General features: G+C 39.1%; 1 protein-coding gene across 1 annotated transcript; it reads left to right on the top strand.

The window, feature by feature from the left end:
- On the top strand, window positions 16642-19553 carry LOC109834230 (putative pentatricopeptide repeat-containing protein At1g19290; the record flags this gene model as incomplete). Its single annotated transcript, XM_020402209.1, has 1 exon — window positions 16642-19553. A coding segment is annotated over exon 1 (2736 nt), but the record flags the coding sequence as incomplete, so codon positions are not given.

Genomic DNA, 19559 nt, shown 5'->3' with positions numbered 1-19559 from the left:
AAGAGCCACAATCTCGCTTGGTCGTAATTGTCGTTGTTGTAATTATTTCCTTCGTGAAACAAGAGCATAATTAAACTTGTCAATCGGATCTGTTCCGCAATGGTCCACGGACTAACGCGTCCCCGGTACAAGCAAAGATCTCACACAAAGTAACAAGAGATAATCTACTGTTACGTTTTGTTTCATAAAGTCATAATCTTTACTTTTCTTATTGTAAGAAGATCTTATAAAATGATCAACTCGAACTTGTAATCGATAAACAGTATAACAGGTTTGATGACAATGGAAATTTTAACTTTTTACGAAAACAAACTGGCGACCACAGTGGGAGCCGACGACCTTTCTACGAAGACTGTAGTGTCGTAACCAAGGATTCTCATCCTGGTTGATGAAGAGGTCGAATACGAGTTCGACCAACAGAAGTATGAAGAGTATTTGTCTTCCTCCTCTAGATCATCTTCTCCTCAAAAGAGCAAGAAGATCTCTTCCACAAGGAAAGTTTGATGGTCTTTAGATTTGAAGACCCAAGATGATGACCTCTGGCCTATCACTGCTGTAGTTGCATCTCCCAATGCTCCTATGATACCTGAAGAAGTGGGATCTTCATATCTGATTCCCTCCTTGGTCAAGAAGCTTCCTGTTGAAGGCACGCCAACTCTATCCAAGAGGGCACGTCAAAGACAACGCCAACGCCTTGCACGCCAACTCGCCAAGGCTTAGAGCCGGTTGACGGGATCCATTATGAGGCGGACCTGAGGTTTAGGAATCGCCAAACACCACGACAGCAAGCGAGTACGTTTTCCTTCAAATCACCAACGGACGAGTGGGTCCATGTCAAAAGGCCCCGTTCAACCCTTGAGGAACATATTCAGAAATGCCGCGTATTACTCGCGCATGCAAGAATTCTCATGCAGGAAGCTAAGAAACTACAGAAAGAAGAGGTGGCCTAAAAACAACCAAAACTATGCAAAGTATGGAGGAAAAAGGGCAAAAAGACACCCGAAATAGTCAAAAAAGAGAATTTACCTCTTACTAACTCGGCCAAGGCCGAGTCACCAAATGGTGGCTCACGCCACTTCCGAGCCACCGAGCCCTGTTTTGCTCCTATTTCACCTCCTGCAGTCCCTCTTGAGCCTCCAATAGCCCCTGTTCCCATCACAACAAGTTCCACACCTCCCTTGAAGCTTCATGATAACTTATCCAGATTCAAAATGAAGATTACAGATCGTCTCGGTCATCTGCACAAAGACCGAGGCAAAACTCTAATTAAAGAACGCTTGGGTCCAGCAAAGGAATCCCAAACTACTCGTCAGACTAGGGGTTGTACGCGTCTTCCCAAAAAGTCAAAGGTACCTGTAACCGCGCACCTTGGATTGCGAGTTGAAGTCTAAGACCCCGCTAGAGCCTCGCGCTCACAAAGGCATGGTTTTGAACGAGTCACTCTTGGGAACGCCAATGAAGTGTTATATCCTCAAAAATAAGCATATTCGTTAGAAGATGACCACGTTAAATTGGGAAAATCTTACCCACACACGATAGGTTGCTTCGATGTTCACATCGATAAGTTGTACTATCAGGCTGGGGGTACACACAAATCTCAAAAGAGAAATACACGAGAAATGGATTCCCACTGTCCATGTACCAAGCTCATCAAGGCAGTATTATCAGAATATAACTGCCCTAAAACCACTCCACAAAGGGTCTCAGTATTTGAAAGACTTTCTACCCAAACATCAAGACCCAAGTCAAGGCGTTTCCGTAAAAGAAGACCGGTTGTTCAAGACGATGAATTTCCAGAAGTGTACGCCAACATGACTGGTAAAGAGAAGGCAACACAATGCTTCAGTCATGAACCGTTTGCAGAAGTATCACAGCGCATGACTTGGCTGCAGTCTGGAACTATGGATATGACCGTACTACTCCTTCCTCGCGAAGCTCACTCCTATTAGCGATTGCGTTGAGGTGGGCCTCTAACTCATCTACTTTAGATGACTGAGGATTTGTTCCCTTTCCATCTCTTTCTCATTTTCAGAGGAAGACTCCAAATTATGGGTTTCTCGATCTGAATTCTCATATGCCTTCTGCTTTCCCTTTGAAATTGTCCTCCAAGAAGATTCAGGTTTTTGGCCTCTTTCTGTAAGGAGCTGGGCCAACATCTCTTTCACTTGGAGAAGTGTTTCTTACTATGCCTGGAGTATGACGTGATGCTCGTCAACCCTCTTAGCTATGTCATCGGAGCTTCCAGTCATATAAGCGGAAGCCTCACGTGCCACGACGGAGCTTGATGATTGAGAATCAGCAATTGCTGAATGTTCATCATCTGAAGTAATCCCCTTGGCTAACTTTTGATAATTAACCAAGCGGATATCGCATGTCCGGGTTCGAGTGTGGCGATATATTCCTTCAAACTCGTCACAGATTTCCAAGACATTTGGGGAGTGGCTTCTTTCTGATTCGTCAGAACTGGGAGCTGAAGCCTTCCCTCTGCCGATCACGTTAATAGTGACTTCAGTATATTCGGCTTCGGAAATATTCTTCTTGTGATGACGTCGTCACTTGGTAGGCCTGGTGATATTTGTCAATCGATCAAATACTGATTGTCGAGGCACAGACGCAATGCAGTAACACTCTGAGAGGACTGTAGAAATAAGCCGCTCATATTGGTATGAATGAGCTGTTTCTCCCTCTCGATAGTAATTCTCACAAGTCAGAGACTTGGGATGAAGAATCTTCCATTAATCGTGAGTACGGAGATGGAACCCCCTGCCCTTGAGTGGGTAAGACTAGTTCTTGTCGGACATGAACTTTAAACCCATGTCGATTCCCTTGAACTCGACGGACCACGTCGCGTTCTGGAGAAGAAACGCAAGGGTCGCATTTGGATTTGTAAACACTAAGCCGAGGCCTACATTTAGTTGATAAAACAGACCTCTGAGGGTCATGGTTTGGTTGAACGCACCCATGAGGGGTGCATTTGGTTGGTGAAACAGACCCTTGAGGGTCATGTTTTGATTGAACGCACCCCTGAGGGTTATGTTTGGTTGGTGAAACAGACCCTTGAGGGTCATGTTGTGATTGAACGCACTCATGAAGTGTGCGATTATCTTTAGAAATGCTTTTCTGATGATTGCGTTTTGGATGAACAACGTGCCACTGAGGGTCGCGTTTAAGTTGTATTACACGAGGTTCATAATTGAGCTTGTTACCACGAAGTGTGCGTTCAGGAGCAGAAATGCAGTGCTCAGGCAGAAGCTCGAGAACGTGACCTTCGCGTTGGTTCAGATTTTGGCTATTTTGTAGATGCGCTCGTTATATGGATCTTCTCCTTCTTCGAGCTGCATTCTTCCTGGCTTGCTTCAATGCCTTGGCAGCAACGTCGTCGGTGTTGATCAGACTTTCCTTCGTCATAGGCCTTTTACGACCCATTACACACTGTTCTGACGCGGGTGTAGGATTTTTAACTTGCTAAACAAGTTTGGTAGAGGCTAAGCCCACTCCTTTAGAGGAGGGGCTGTTTGATGAATCTTGGCCAAGGGAGAGAGTTTTCTTTGGTATTCTAGCAAAAATTAGAGTTTTGATCTCTTTAGAAATCTTGCGAATATTGCGTCTAGCCTTGGGGCTAAACGATCCAGAGGAGAGGGCCTCCTCATACCTGGCTTGATCAAACGCTACAACTAGAGTTTTGACGGTTGTACCTGTGAGATGAACGTCAGCTTGCGTCACCACTTCTTCTCAGTGACCCTGTCCCCAGCAGAGTCATCATCTTTTGTTTGGTAGAAAATTTGTGAAATGAAAATGAAAGAACTATATTTGATTTTATTCTCTCTAACTGCTTAGAAAAAGAATGTTTACAACTCTCTCAATCTTAATTACAATTCGAATTTTCCATTACAAAAGAGAAGAGAATTGATCTGAATTTTTTCCTTTGTTTAATTCTGGGTTATTCACTGTGGTGATGGAGTGCTTCTTAACGAGTTTTTGTAACTCGGAACGAGTTAAAACTCTATTAAACAGAGTTGTTTGAACCGAAGATTCGGTTAATAGCCAAGTAGATTTGTTTGTTGCTGAAGGATACTCCAAGATTTGATCTTCTTATTGTAACAGATCTGTGTTGGCTTTCTTGTTTTGATAATAATTTAACAAATAATTTACATCTAATATTGTTTGTCTAGTGTTTGTTTTTTGTTATTTATTATAGACAAACAATAAGTTGGAGGATGCATGGAATAGAGCTTCAACGATCATATCCAATGGAGGTTGGCGGAATAGTGGAGTGAAGCAATGTAAATTCAAATTGAAGATCCAAGTTCAAGCTTCATCCAAAAGTGTACCAAGTTGAGCTACATCGAAGATCAATCAAACTTGGGTATATTTAGTTTAGGTTTTATATTATGTGTGTTAGTACTTTAAGCTCAATCATATATACACACACATATTTTGTTTTTATATATATAGTTATATATATATATACACAAGTTTTGGTTCTTAGCTTTCAAGTTTAAATATGAAACAAATACATATTTATATATATACATGTTTGTTTTTATATGGTTAAGTTGTTTTGGTTTAGTTATGTAGATATGAAACAATATATATCTTCATATACAATTTTGTTTGTTTCATATTCTATTGTATTTAGAAAATATTGTATTTATGGATTAAAGACTTGTTCACACTATTTTCATATCTCGTATAATGTCTACAAATCCATTCTAAAGTGTTTCCAAGTTGTTTGAACTCGTTTTTGGAAAAATTAAGTTTTTTTGTTCATGTACGTGCATGTGTCCGTGCATGTTTTTACAAAACTGATGCGTTTTCACAATTAGGAAATACAATTTGAAAAACTTCTTCATTTACATGTTTATCTTCATATATACTTACATTTCCCCAAGTTTTACTAATTTTGGAGTTGTTTTTTTATTTTCATTTGAATTTACAAAACTGAGTTTTTAGCAGTTTTTTTAGAAACTGTATATCTGTGTTCAAACATTTATTTCTCTCAACTGAGAAGTGATATTTTATAAATTCTTTCTCTACCATGTTTATCTACATGTCTAGAACATTCTCTCAAAATTTCATGATTTTTGGAGTTTATTTACTATTTTTAATTAATTTTACAAAATTAGATACATAAAATTCCAGCATCTGTCAAAATCTGGAAAAGTGCGGTTGACCGCCACGGTCGACCGTGCTACAGTGCAGTCGACCGCCACGGTCGACCGTCAGCAGTCCATAGAGATGTTTTGTAATTTTTCTTCTCGTGGTTGACCGTCACGGTCGACCGCCGAAGTTACCATTGCACAGTAACGGTAACTTGTTGATTTTTGTTTTTTAGTGAGTTTTTGGGGCTTTTTGGGTTGTTTTCTTCTTCCCTATATATACTCATTTTCCATAACTATTTTCTACTACCAAGAAATGTTTTAAAATAGTTTAACAAGGGTTTAAGCTTGTTTTGTGTTTGTTTAAAAGAGTGCTTAAGAGTTTGTTTGTGAAGAGAATTTCACAAGAGTTTGAGGAGATCATCAATCTTGTTTGGGCTTCAATCTACATCTCTTCACTCTTGTTTTAGAGAAATTTTCTTAAACTCTTTATCTAGCTTATTTATGCTTAACTTGTCATATTTATTTTGCTAGATTAAATTGAGTTATTTATGCTTAACTTGTCATATTTATTTTGCTAGATTAAATTGAGTTTAGACTTGTTTTGATTTATCTCTTTGTTCACACACAACCTATTGAGCTTATTGTATTTACATTCATAGTATATTTGGGTTGTGGGATTGTATCATTAAGAGTGAGCTTACATTGTGTTCTTATCTATTATAGAGAACAAATTATTTGTTATATTGCGAGATTGTAAGGTTTTCAGTGAGCTAGAAAACCGAGTGTGTTGTTGTAAAGTTTTTGGTGAGCTAGAAAACCGAGTAAGAGTGTGAGGTATGAATGTTGATCGGTGAGTGTTGAAAACCGACATTGTGAGGTGTAAACGTTATTCGGGTGAGCATAGAAAACCTGGTTGTGATAGTTGATTTCTCCCCGGGAGTGGGGAGCGGAGACGTAGGACAGAAGGTCCGAACTCCGTGATCATTTGCTTGTGTTTGAGTTTGCTTTGACGTTTCATTTGTGCTTAGTGTTCATTACATTCTTGTCGCCATCGTAAATTGCCCTATCACATTTGTAGATTGTTTATTTCACCATTGTGTTAGTTTATATATCCTTACATATATTTCATAGTATATCTCATTGCTAGGATATATTCATTTGCTCATATTGCTTATTCTTGCTTATAACATATTGTATATCTATCTTGCAAGAAGAATAGTTTGAATTAGTTTTAATTGGCATAAAATCAGATTAGATTAGCATAAGACCCTAATCACCCCCCTCTAGGGTCCAACAATCTGATCTCTTGAGGATGATTGCCCCTAGATCTCCAAGAAGAAAATAGCCAACCCAAAATCCCATAACTCAAAACCAAAAATCCAACCCCTTACTCTGTTGAGTTTGTTAAGATTTTATAAGAGGATAAGGGGTGTAACTGACCCCTTAATCCGCTCTAACGTGGGTGAGAATCCCTTAAAACATGGGATAAATGGTTCTGAAGCCGTTTTATCTAGTGTTTGAACAAGTCAAACACCCAAGTCGGCGTTCGGGACCCTAACTCTGCGTCTTAGAATTGAAACGCAGAGTTGGGTATCTGCTGGATGTTGAAAACGCAAGGGCCGCTTTCATTTTGTTTGCTGTGGGTTGGAAACGTGGGGGTCGCCTGCATTACAAGAACTAAAACACAAAGGTGAGTTCTGCGTTCATAAGGGGCTAGTGACTTGTAACCTCTTCTGTAAACCGTTGCAAAGACCATTGTTCAGTAATCTTCGCTTTAGCTGTTTTGAGGTGTGAAAGTCGTCAGATTGTAACTCTCACAGCTGATGGTAAAGGCCATTGAATAGAGTTTTCATCAGTCGTAGGAAGGGTCGTTGAATTGTAACTACTCCCGATCTATGTGAAAAGTCCTCCACTTGCAGCTTTCATAAAAGTCATTTGAATGTAACTTTCGTTATCGAAATATTGATTGAGGTTTGATAGGGACCAGCTATCTGTTGTAATTTTTAGACAGCCTACATACTCACTATCATTGTCGGATCTCAACTTCTTGATCTTTCTCTCTGTCTGCAGTTTCAATCTTCTTTTCCACTCCACAAATATCTCTAGTATTTCACTCTTCTGTTTCATGGTATATACCCAACAACGCCTAGAATAGTCTTCCACAAAAGTGACGAACCAATGTCGCCCACCAAGTGATACTGTCTTGGTGAGACCCCATACATCCGTGTGCACGTAGTCCAACATGTCGTTAGTTTTATGAATGGTTGTCCTGAACTTCACTTTAGTCTTCGTACCAAGAATACAGTACTTACAGAATTCAATTTTCCTACTCTTGGCTCTTTTCAATAATCTCTACTTGCATAATGCCTGCAGTGACTTTTTCCCTGTGTGTCCAAGTCTGAAATGTCAAAGTCTGCTAGCATCAGCCTCTGAAATTGCTGAAGCTACCTAACCAATCTCAGTACTTCCCTTCAGATAATAGATATTTCTATAGCGGACCCCTTTCATCACTATCAATGATCCTTTAGTAACTTTAGCTACATCGTTCTCTAAAGTTACCTTGAATCCTTTTGCCTCTAAAGCTCCAATAGAAATAAGATTTTTCTTCAGTTGAGGAATAAACATTACTTCACTCAACTCTCTAACAACTCCATCGTGCATCTGAATCCTGACACTACCTATTCCATAAATGCCACAGGGTTGATTGTTTCCCATGATTACCACACTCCCATCGAGCTTCTCAAAAGATACAAACCAATCTCTCCAGTGAGTCATATGATATGTAACCCCAGAATCCAACATCCAATCTGATGCTTCCGCATGGTTAATCTCTGGAGTAATGGAAAGATAAAAGTATGAATTATCGGAATCATTACCATTTCGAGCAGCATTCACCTCAATGGCCTTCGGACCCTTCTTCTTGCTATTCTCCTTCTCTCTTAGGTTCGAGCAATCTCTCTTCCAATGTCCTTGTTCTCTACAGAAAACACACTAGTTTTTAGCAACTTGGAAGTATCCTCTTGATTGTCCTCTAGATTGACCTGCCCCGATTACCACCTCTAGGATAGGGACTCCTTCCTCTTGTCGACAAGGCTTCTCCTGAAGTGCTACTTTGAAATATTCTTTATCCTTCCTCCTCAAGTCGAAATTTCTCAATGCATTTGTAACTTCACTATTGGTGATGAAAGATCTACCATTCAACAATGTAAGCACAAAGGTGTTAAAATCCTCATCGGGTAATGAGTCTAACAAAATAATCACCCTGTACTCATCCAATATCTTCTCATCAATATCTTCCAAGTCCGACAACAACTTTGTATAGTTGTTCACATGATCTACAAGTGATGTATCCCTGGACATCTAGAATCTGAATAATCTCTACAGTAAGTGCAACCGATTATCAACACTCTTTGTAAGATACTTATTATTGAGAATCTCCCACATCTTCATCGCAGACGTCACTCCAATAACATTATATTTTAACTCTTGTTCTAAACAAGACCTAATCACCCCACAAGCATTTCTATTTATTTTGTCCCATACCGTCTTATCATATTTAGGTGGCCTCTCATAGGTCATTATATTCTCTTTTAAGTTTTTAGCATTTAAAGCATCTTGCACATCACTCATCCATAATCCAAATTTAATTATGCTGTCATACTGATCTTTATATTCTAAAGTACAACCTGAACTGTACTCGACATAGCCTTGCTACTATCACCACTTTCTTCTGCCATTACTTGCTAACTCCAAATTGTAGAGGAAAAAATTTGAAAAAATGATAGAGTTGAGAAATTACCCAAATTGAACCCTAGATAGGATTCCAAAATGATCCCCCAACCACACGAGGAAGGCGAGATCTCCAATGGTAACTCTGCAATGCTACCTCCACCGAAACCTAGATCTCCAAAATTCAAGCTTACAACACCGAATTTTCCTCCACCTAAATCAAACCCTAGATCTAAAACCTTGCACTGATACCACTTGTTGCGCTCAACGGAAGTGGACCCAATCCACAACAAGTCAATAAGCAATGCACAAGGAACACATCGAGCACAATCCACAATATAAATAGCCAAGATCAATCACAAACATAGAAAATTACATGGTTTAACAAGATGCCTACGTCCACGGGGAGAGGATGGGAAGATTTCACTATATGAAGGAGAAATACAATGAGTTACAACTCCCAAACAATCAAACTAACCCTCACCAACAAGATCTCACTCACCTTCAAAGAATCTCCCTCTCAAAGTGCTCAATCAACTCTAAAAACGCTTATTTTCGCAGCCGCCACGCCCTTCTAATATATAAACACTAAATCCAAAACAGAATAGGAAACTATTTTCTTCTTGATCAGTCGACCGATACATATGTTCGGTCGACCGACCAGACAGAATTTTCCACCTGCTGTTGTGCATGATTTTCGGTCGACTGATTATGTTGATCAGTCGACCGACCAGAGAGAATTTTCCACGAATGCTCTTTCAACAATAAGTCTCCTATCTCTGCTTATGTAAAACTACCATTTTCAGCTTCAACCTTTAGTACATGGCTTCAATATGATACTCACCAGAGGACAATCATGGAGGTAAAACTTCGAAAAATCTATTTATTGGCTCTCCAGCTAAATTCAGTTCCAAAATATGTAAATTAGTTTCTACAACAGAACATGGATCAAGCTTGGGGGGCACCGGGAGCACGTGGCCCCACACAAGCTAGAAACTTTTTTAGGGATTCTTTACAACTCTATGAAGTGCCGACATATAAATTTAACAAGTGGCCCATAGTCCATAAAGCTTTAACTGCTACATCAAACCATTTTGAGGGACTAATTTCAGAGTACTTTACAAATTGAGGAACTTAATAGCAATTTACATGATGTGACTGACTGACTAAGTCAAAATATGGAAGATTTAAGGGTAATATCGAGAAAACTCCCTTCATATTTTTCTATATTTCTTAAAGAAATTTTTAATCATGAAGTAAATGATTTTTTTTAAGCCAATGTTATTTTTTATTTCTAAGGATGAGATGTTGGATTTAATCTAATAAATCTATTTGTGGGCACATATGATTAATCAATGTGTATTGCTATCTTTCAGGATAACCCACTAAAGTGATCAATTAAGTTGGGTTAATGGGTATTTAAATATAATCATGGGGTTATATGTGCAGATACCAGGTTGTAATTGTGATTTATTGAGGGGCTAAATTACAAAAGTACAACATCTATAAATAAGGGGTTATGGTCCCTAACCTAGGGTTACATTCTCTAATTCTCTACACCCCCATCTAGCTAGAGAAATTCGGATTTAGAGAAACCCTAAGGTTAGAAGATCCAAAACCCATCTCAAGGTTCATCCATGGATTCAGGTATAAGCTTCCGCTCTTTTGATTATTGTTAATCTCTTTGAATTAATCATGACTATATGGTTTTAGATCTCAAGTTTTGGTTTAGATCTAACAAGTGGTATCAGAGCCACCTTGATTAATTCTTATTGATTTAAGTTTTATTGGGTTTTTTGATCTTAAATCTCTGGTTAAAGATTCATTTTTGTTTTTCGGATGAACAGTAAAGTTTTTTTTTTGTTCGGATGAACAGTAATGAAAATTTTTCGGATGAACAGTGAAGTTTTTTGGTTCGGATGAATAGTAACAAAAATTTTTCGGATAAACAGTAAAGTTTTTCCGGATGAACAGTAACTGAAAAATCACCTGTGAACAGTAATTTTTTGGAATTTTTTGGATTTTTCGGTGGTTTTTTTCTTGGATCTGGATCAAGAAAACTCCTTTTTTCGATTCTAGATCTGTTTTTTGATTTAATGGCGGCAGTTTCAGTTTGAAACCCTAAGGGTTCCTGCGTGAAAACGTGGTGAACATTAAGGAGGTGGTTACCTCAAATTTTGGCGAAGCTGAAAGCTTCAAACGAACCTCGCGTTCGTTCAATTTTAACCGAACTTCGCGTTCAAACGAACTTCGCGTTCGTTATCAAGTGAGCGTCGCGCTCAACGAACTTCGCGTTCGTTCTAAGGTGAGCCTCGCGCTCAGTTCTAAGGTGAACCTCGCGTTCAACTCAGGTGAGCATCAAGCTCAATTTTAACGAACCTCGCGTTCGTTCTAAGGTGAACCTCGCGTTCAACTCAGGTGAGCGTCAAGCTCAATTTCAACGAACTTCGCGTTCGTTCTAAGGTGAACCTCGCGTTCAACTCAGGTGAGCGTCAAGCTCAATTTTAACGAACCTCGCGTTCGTTCTAAGGTGAACCTCGCGTTCAACTCAGGTGAGCGTCAAGCTCAATTTTAACGAACCTCGCGTTCGTTCTAAGGTGAACCTCGCGTTCAACTCAGGTGAGCGTCAAGCTCAATTTTAACGAACCTCGCGTTCGTTCTAAGGTGAACCTCGCGTTCAACTCAGGTGAGCGTCAAGCTCAATTTTAACGAACCTCGCGTTCGTTCTAAGGTGAACCTCGCGTTCAACTCAGGTGAGCGTCAAGCTCAATTTTAACGAACCTCGCGTTCGTTCTAAGGTGAACCTCGCGTTCAACTCAGGTGAGCGTCAAGCTCAATTTTAACGAACCTCGCGTTCGTTCTAAGGTGAACATCGCGTTCATTAAAACCGTCAGATCTGATCGTGGTGGTGAGTACTACGGTAGATATGATGGTTCAGGTGAACAACGTCCAGGACCATTTGCTAGATACCTAGAGGAATGCGGTATCGTCCCACAGTACACTATGCCGGGTTCACCTAGCATGAATGGTGTAGCTGAAAGACGAAACAGGACTCTTAAGGATATGGTAAGAAGTATGATTGCTCATTCTTCTTTACCAGAGTCACTCTGGGGAGAAGCACTTAAGACAGCAGCTTACATTCTGAATAGAGTACCAAGTAAAGCAGTTGCTAAAACACCTTATGAGCTTTGGACTGGTCGAAAGCCCAGTTTAAAGCATTTACATATTTGGGGATGTCCAGCTGAGGCAAGGCCTTATAGGCCAAATGAAAAGAAATTGGACTCCAAAACAGTTAGCAGCTACTTTATTGGGTACCCTGATCGCTCTAGGGGCTATAAGTTTTATGATCCCACTATAAGGAATATTTTTGAGACGGGAACAGCAACATTCTTTGAGGATGTTGAGTTTGGGGGGAGAAATAAGGTTAGAGACATTAGTTTTGAGGAGGAATTGGCTTCAGATCCAATCCATACAGTTACTTTTGACAATATTCAGGTTCCTATACCTGTTGTTGCTCAAGAAGTAAATCCGGAACCTCAAGATGATAATGTTGAACAACTCCCTGTTCCAGAAGAACAAACTCAACAACCTCAAGAACCAGTGCCATTAAGGAGATCCACGAGAGAAAGGAGAAATGCTATTCCGGATGATTATATTGTATTTCTCCAAGAACATGAGGAAAGTAGTGGAATGTTAGAAGATGATCCAATCAACTTCTCTCAGGCCATGAAAAGTTCTAACTCTCAACAGTGGATTGATGCCATGAATGAAGAGTATAAGTCTATGCAAGACAATAAGGTTTGGGAACTTGTCCCATTGCCAGAAGGTGCAAAACCAATTGGTTGTAAATGGATTTTTAAAACCAAGCGGGATGCAAATGGTAATGTGGAGAGGTATAAGGCACGTCTTGTGGCTAAAGGCTATACTCAAAAGGAAGGCATTGATTATACAGAGACTTTCTCTCCGGTTTCATCGAAAGACTCTTTCAGAATAATCATGGCACTTGTTGCTCATTATGATCTTGAGTTACATCAGATGGATGTTAAGACTGCATTTCTCAATGGAGACATTGATGAGATGATTTATATGGTGCAACCAGAAAACTTTGTGTCAGGAGACCCAAAGAATATGGTTTGCAAATTAAGGAAATCCATCTATGGACTCAAGCAAGCTCCTCGTCAATGGTATCATAAGTTTCAACAAATAGTTATCTCGTTCGGTTTTGAGATGAACATTGTTGATGACTGTGTATATCACAAGTTCAGTGGGAGTAAGTATATTTTTCTGGTTCTGTATGTCGATGACATCTTGCTTGCCACTAATGATATAGGCATGTTGCACGAAACCAAGAGATTTCTATCAAAGAATTTTGAGATGAAAGATCTTGGGGACGCCTCTTTTATATTAGGGATCCAGATACATCGAGATCGCTCTCGGGGTATTCTTGGATTATCACAAAAGAGCTATATCGATAAGGTACTTAAAAGGTTTGGCATGCAAGATTGCAGACCAGGTGACACCCCTGTTGCTAAAGGAGACAAGTTTAGTCTCAATCAGTGCCCTAAAGGTAACCTTGAAATTCAGGAAATGCAGAAGATTCCTTATGCTTCGGCTGTAGGAAGTCTAATGTATGCTCAGGTATGTACGCGTCCGGATATTGCGTACATTGTTGGGATGTTAGGCAGATACTTAAGCAACCCTGGTATGGATCATTGGATAGCAGTCAAAAGGGTTATGAGGTATCTTCAGAAAACAAAAGATTACATGCTCACATACAGAAAATCAGAAAAATTAGAGGTCATTGGGTATTCGGATTCTGATTTTGCTGGATGCCAAGATAGCAGAAAGTCTACATCAGGCAACATTTATATGTTAGCAGGAGGAGCTATATCATGGAAAAGTGTCAAACAAACACTAGTAGCTTCCTCCACTATGTCAGCAGAATTTGTAGCTTGCTATGAGACATCCAATCAGGGAATATGGCTGCGAAACTTTGTCACGGGACTGTACATTTTGGAAAATGTTGAAAGACCACTAAGGTTATATTGTGACAATAAATCTGTAGTAATGTATTCCAATAACAACATGAGCTCAACTAAGTCAAAACATATTGACATTAAGTTCTTGGTTGTGAAAGAAAGGGTACAGAGTGGACAAATATCTATAGAGCACATTGGAACAAACTCCATGATAGCTGATCCTCTTACTAAAGGACTGCCACCTAAGGTCTTTCATGAGCATACTGCTCATATGGGTGTGGTATTATTTGAGGATATTATGTTTTAGTGGGAGTTTGTAATTGTGGTGTTTTATGTTTGGTTGTATTGTCTGATCAGAATAAAGTATTCAGTTAAGACACTCTGTTACATTATGTTTGGTTTTGACCTCACTAAGGAGGACCAGTTAAAAATAGACATGTACTGATCACATTGCATGTAATTTTCATGCTGCACATCCATGATTGATCTATGTCGTTTGATTGTATTGGTATATGTGACCATTGATGGGTCGAGTCACGATAAATGTGACGAAGGCCGCTTTGATCCTATATTGATATAGTCAATGGACGAGATTGTTCGAAAATACCTTTTCAGTGATAGCAATTTTTGAGCTCATAAGGTTATACACAATTTAAGGAATCATATGGTGCCCAAGTGGGAGATTGTTGGATTTAATCTAATAAATCTATTTGTGGGCACATATGATTAATCAATGTGTATTGCTATCTTTCAGGATAACCCACTAAAGTGATCAATTAAGTTGGGTTAATGGGTATTTAAATATAATCATGAGGTTATATGTGTAGATACCAGGTTGTAATTGTGATTTATTGAGGGGCTAAATTACAAAAGTACAACATCTATAAATAAAGGGTTATGGTCCCTAACCTAGGGTTACATTCTCTAATTCTCTACACCCTCATCTAGCTAGAGAAATTCGGATTTAGAGAAACCCTAAGGTTAGAAGATCCAAAACCCATCTCAAGGTTCATCCATGGATTCAGGTATAAGCTTCCGCTCTTTTGATTATTGTTAATCTCTTTGAATTAATCATGGCTATATGGTTTTAGATCTTAAGTTTTGGTTTAGATCTAACATGAGAAAGAACAAAGACATGTGACACTAAATATGCATAGATTTAATTGTTTCCTTGTTTTATCATCATGAGTATGAATACCAACTTTTGATATTATAAACTAGTATTGTTAATCCAGCTAAGTCTTATGTAATTTATTATCTGCTTGATTTTTCTTTCCATGTGTTTGAAGTTTTATCAGGCCCCGAGCATTAAACAAGTCTCGAGTGTTAAAAAAAAATGACCGTGAAAATTATAATTTTATAATATTACAATGACAACAAGATTGTAATATTAGGCCATATGCATTCAGGGTAAAACATTGAAACATATATGAGCATATATATAAGTTTTAGGAACTTCAATTTTGACTTGCACAGTCTATAATAAATGATCATTTTCTCTTTTGATACATAAAATCTTTAAACTTTTTGGAATTAATATATTTTAGGTGGAGGCGGGTTGGAGGGGAGGGGAAATACAGCAGGCTCACTAATACATAAATTTGTGCATCGGGCTAAAACTATTATGTGTAGTCGGCTATCACTGCTCAATCTTTTACCCATTTTTAGAAAAGTTTTTTCAAAATGTCTGGCAATGGTAATTCTATAATTAAAAATTTTCTGTAGATTTACGTAAACTGTGTTTGATTTAAAAAAATTTACAGAAATATTTTCTGTAAAGTACAAAAAATACCAAAAGTTACAGAAATCAAAATCCTCTCAAAATGGGCGAAAATCACCCAGAAATCTGACACCACATTAACACTTTTCTATAAAGTTAACACTTTTCTAAAAATTTAAGGGGGTGTTTGGTTTAATTTCTACAAATTATAGAAAATCTTGCTATTTTCTGTAAAGTTATGTGCCATTTTTTGTTTTGAACCAAACAAGCAAAGTAAAAAAATAAGAAAATTAATACTTTTTGACTTTTCAAAATTTGTGTTATATTTTATAAATAAATACAAGAAAAATCATATTTTGGATGGAAAACATTTCCTATAATTTATAGAAATTGAACCAAACACCCCCTAGTAGAACGAATTATCTCACAACTAATTTGCTAAGCTGAAAACCAAATCGAACCCGAATTCACATTTTCTTACCCGCACAAACAAATAGAAAATATTATTTTTTATCCTTCTTTTTTGTATTAGTCCCTTAAATCATCAGTGGTTTGTCTTAGTCCCCCAAATTTTCATATATTGATATCACTCCCCCAAATTCACACACACATACTATTTTACCCAACTAATTCCACTTTTTATGGAATGGAACTTTGTACCCTCACTCTTAATATCCAAACTCACATGCCCGTTAAACTTAATAAACCCGATAAGATCCCAAGCTGACCCTATTTCACATACCATCTTCTTCAACAGTTGAGATCAAGATTAGAGCAACCACTTTCTTTTTTGCGGAAGAGAGCGGACAATGAAGAGAGAACAGAGAAAGAGGGGGAATAACTATTGGTTGAGTGAATTAAATGAGTAGGTGGTATTTTGGTAAGTAAACACCCATTGTTAGTTTAGATCTAACCAGAGGGGAACATTTTGAACCGAGAACCTAACAGAGGGACTAGTATCAACATATTTACGCATTAGCAGATTAACATTGAAATATGAAGATTTGGAGGAGGACGGATATCAAAGCACTGATAAATTAAGGACTAACATTGAAAAAGTTGATAGGGGCCATAAATTCCTCAGATTATTGACAAGTCAATGGAGACATTTCAATAATCCGACAACATCTCAAGACATATGTCGGAAGTAACCGAAAGTATGATAATCCTAAACCCAAGAAGGCGGGTCCGTAGCGGTGTTGTGCCGGGGAAGCTGAACGAGAGGAAATCAAAACCCTAAACCCTAAAAAAATAATCCTCACCAAAATTTTTGCCAATCCGTCTCAAATGCTCAGGTACCGCTCCTCCCCTGTAAAATCTCTTCCCTTTTGCCGACGATTCTTCTCCAGTCGAACCCCCAGCCTCCCCAGATCCCAGCTCGTCGATCGCCTCTCCCTAATCCTAACCCTAGAGCGCTTCGACGCCATCTCCAGCCTCCCCTTCACCTTCTCCGACGAGCTCCTCGACTCCGTCCTCTCCAACCTCCGCCTGAACCCTAACGCCTCCTTGCACTTCTTCGACCTCTCTCTGACCCACCAAAATTTCAAGCCCAGCCTCACCTCCTACTGCAAGATCATCCACATCTTGTCCAACGCCCGCATGTTCGACGCCGCCCGAAAATATTTGAAGCATTTGGTCAGATTTTCTAACCCTGTTGTTTTCGATGAAGTTGTTGGGGTTTATAAGGAGTTTGAATTTTCTCCTACTGTTTTCGATATGCTTTTGAAAGCTTATGTTGAGGTTGGGTTGGTGAAGGAGGCCCTTTTTGTGTTTGATAATATGGGTAAGTATGGGAGAGTCCCGAGCTTGAGGTCTTGTAACGGGCTTTTGAGTAGGTTGGTTAGAGCTGGGGAGAGTCGGACTGCCATTCTGGTGTATGAGCAGATGACCCGGACTGGGATTTCGCCTGATGTTTTTACTGTGTCGATAATGGTTAATGCTTATTGTAGGGATGGGCAGGTTAGCAGAGCTCGGGGTTTTATCGAGAAAATGGAGAGGAACGGTTTTGACGTGAACCGAGTTGCCTTCCACACTCTGATCGATGGATACTGTAGTTTGGGGCAGACGGAAGAGGCATCTGGGGTTGTTGAGTTGATGTCCGCGAGGGGGGTAGTACCGGATGTCAGGACTTGTACATTGTTGATCAAGGGTTTCTGCATTAAAGGGGTTTTTGAAGAAGCTGAAAAACTTCTAAACAACATGAAGGAGATGACGGGCTTAGAGCCTGATGAAGTTTCTCATGGTGTGCTGATAAATGCATATTGCGTGTTAGGAAAGATGGATGATGCCATCAGGATTCGCGACAAGATGTTGAAAATTGGACTTAAGATGAACTTATTCATATTTAATGCTATGATTAAGGGTTACTGCAAGGCAGGAAATATTGGAGGAGCAGAGAAATTGGTGAGTGAGATGGAAGTGGGTTATGTGAAACCGGATTCGTACAGTTACAATTCACTTTTAGATGGATATTGCAAAGAAGGTCTCATGAGCAAGGCGTTTTCAAGTTGCGGTAGAATGGCTGAGAAAGGCACCGTGTTGTCAGTTTTAACATATAATATCCTTCTAAAAGGCCTTTGTATGTGGGGTAATATCGATGATGCTCTTGGCTTGTGGTTTTCGATGCTAAAAAGGGGTATCATGCCCAATGAGATTACTTGTAGCACTCTACTAGATGGGTTTTTCAAAATGAATGATTCTAAACGGGCATTGAAGCTTTGGTATGATATTCTTGCTCGGGGGTTTGCAAAAAGCCATGTAACATTTAATACGGTGATCAGTGGGTTATGTAAGATGAAAAGAATGGATGATGCAGAGAAGATCTTTTGTAAGATGAAAGAATGGGGTTGTTGTCCTGACAGCTTGACTTATAGAACTCTTATAGATGGATACTGTAAAGTTTACGACATGGATAAAGCTTTTAAAATTAGGGATGAGATGCAAAATATTGGAATTTCACCTTCTATTGAAGTGTTTAACTCCCTCATTACTGGCCTTTTTAAGTCTGGGAAAAGTGGAAATGTGAACAATCTTCTAGTTGACATGCATACTAAGGGATTGGCTCCCAACATAGTGGCTTATGGAGCTCTAATAGCTGGTTGGTGTAGAGAAGGATGTACAGATAAAGCTTTTGATACATATTTTCAAATGGTCGATAAGGGGTTTTCTCCAAATTTGTACATATGTAGTGCTCTAATTAGTTGTTTCTATAGACAAGGTAAGATGGATGAGGCAAACTTGTTGCTGAGGAGAACAGTGGACACTAACATGTTTCCCCATCTTGATAGTTTTTTGAAGTCTTGTACCTACAAACAAAATAATCTCGAAATGGATAAAATTTTAGATCTCTTTGATGCAACTACGAATGGAAAGTTTCTGCCAAATAACATCATAGGTAATGTTGTTTTGTCTGGACTATGTAAGAGTGGAAGAATTCCAGATGCAAAACGATTTTACTCGGAAATGTTGCAGAGGGGATTTGTCGCTGACAAGTTTACTTACTGTTCCCTTATCCATGGGTATTCAGTATCTGGCAAAAATGATGAAGCTTTCGAGTTTCGGGATGAGATGCTTAAGAAGGGTCTGATTCCAGATATTATAGCATACAATTCTCTTCTTGATGGCTTGTGCAAGTCCGGGAATTTGGATAGAGCAGCCAAACTTTTTAATAAACTGTGTGTGAAAGGTCTAACTCCTAATGTGATTACATTCAATACAATAATAGGTGGGTATTGCAAGGCTGGTAATCTCACTGAAGCATTTAAGTTTAAACAAAAGATGATAGAAGAAGGGGTCATTCCTAATGTTGTCACATATTCTACACTGATCAATGGTTTGTGTATGCAAGGGGAGACAGAGGAATCATTGAAGCTTCTGGGTCAGATGATTGAGGGTGGTGTGGACCCAAATTATGTGACATATAGTACGCTGGTCCACAGCTATATAAGGTGTAGGAACTTGCAGCAGGTCTCAAGGCTCTATGATCAGATGCATATCCGTGGGCTTCTTCCAGAAGTGGGTTTGAGAAGA

The sequence above is a fragment of the Asparagus officinalis genome, chromosome 3 (genome assembly GCF_001876935.1).
Source record: "Asparagus officinalis chromosome 3, Aspof.V1, whole genome shotgun sequence".
NCBI classification, from domain to species: Eukaryota; Viridiplantae; Streptophyta; class Magnoliopsida; order Asparagales; family Asparagaceae; genus Asparagus; species Asparagus officinalis.
This window is presented reverse-complemented; position numbering and strand designations above follow the sequence as displayed.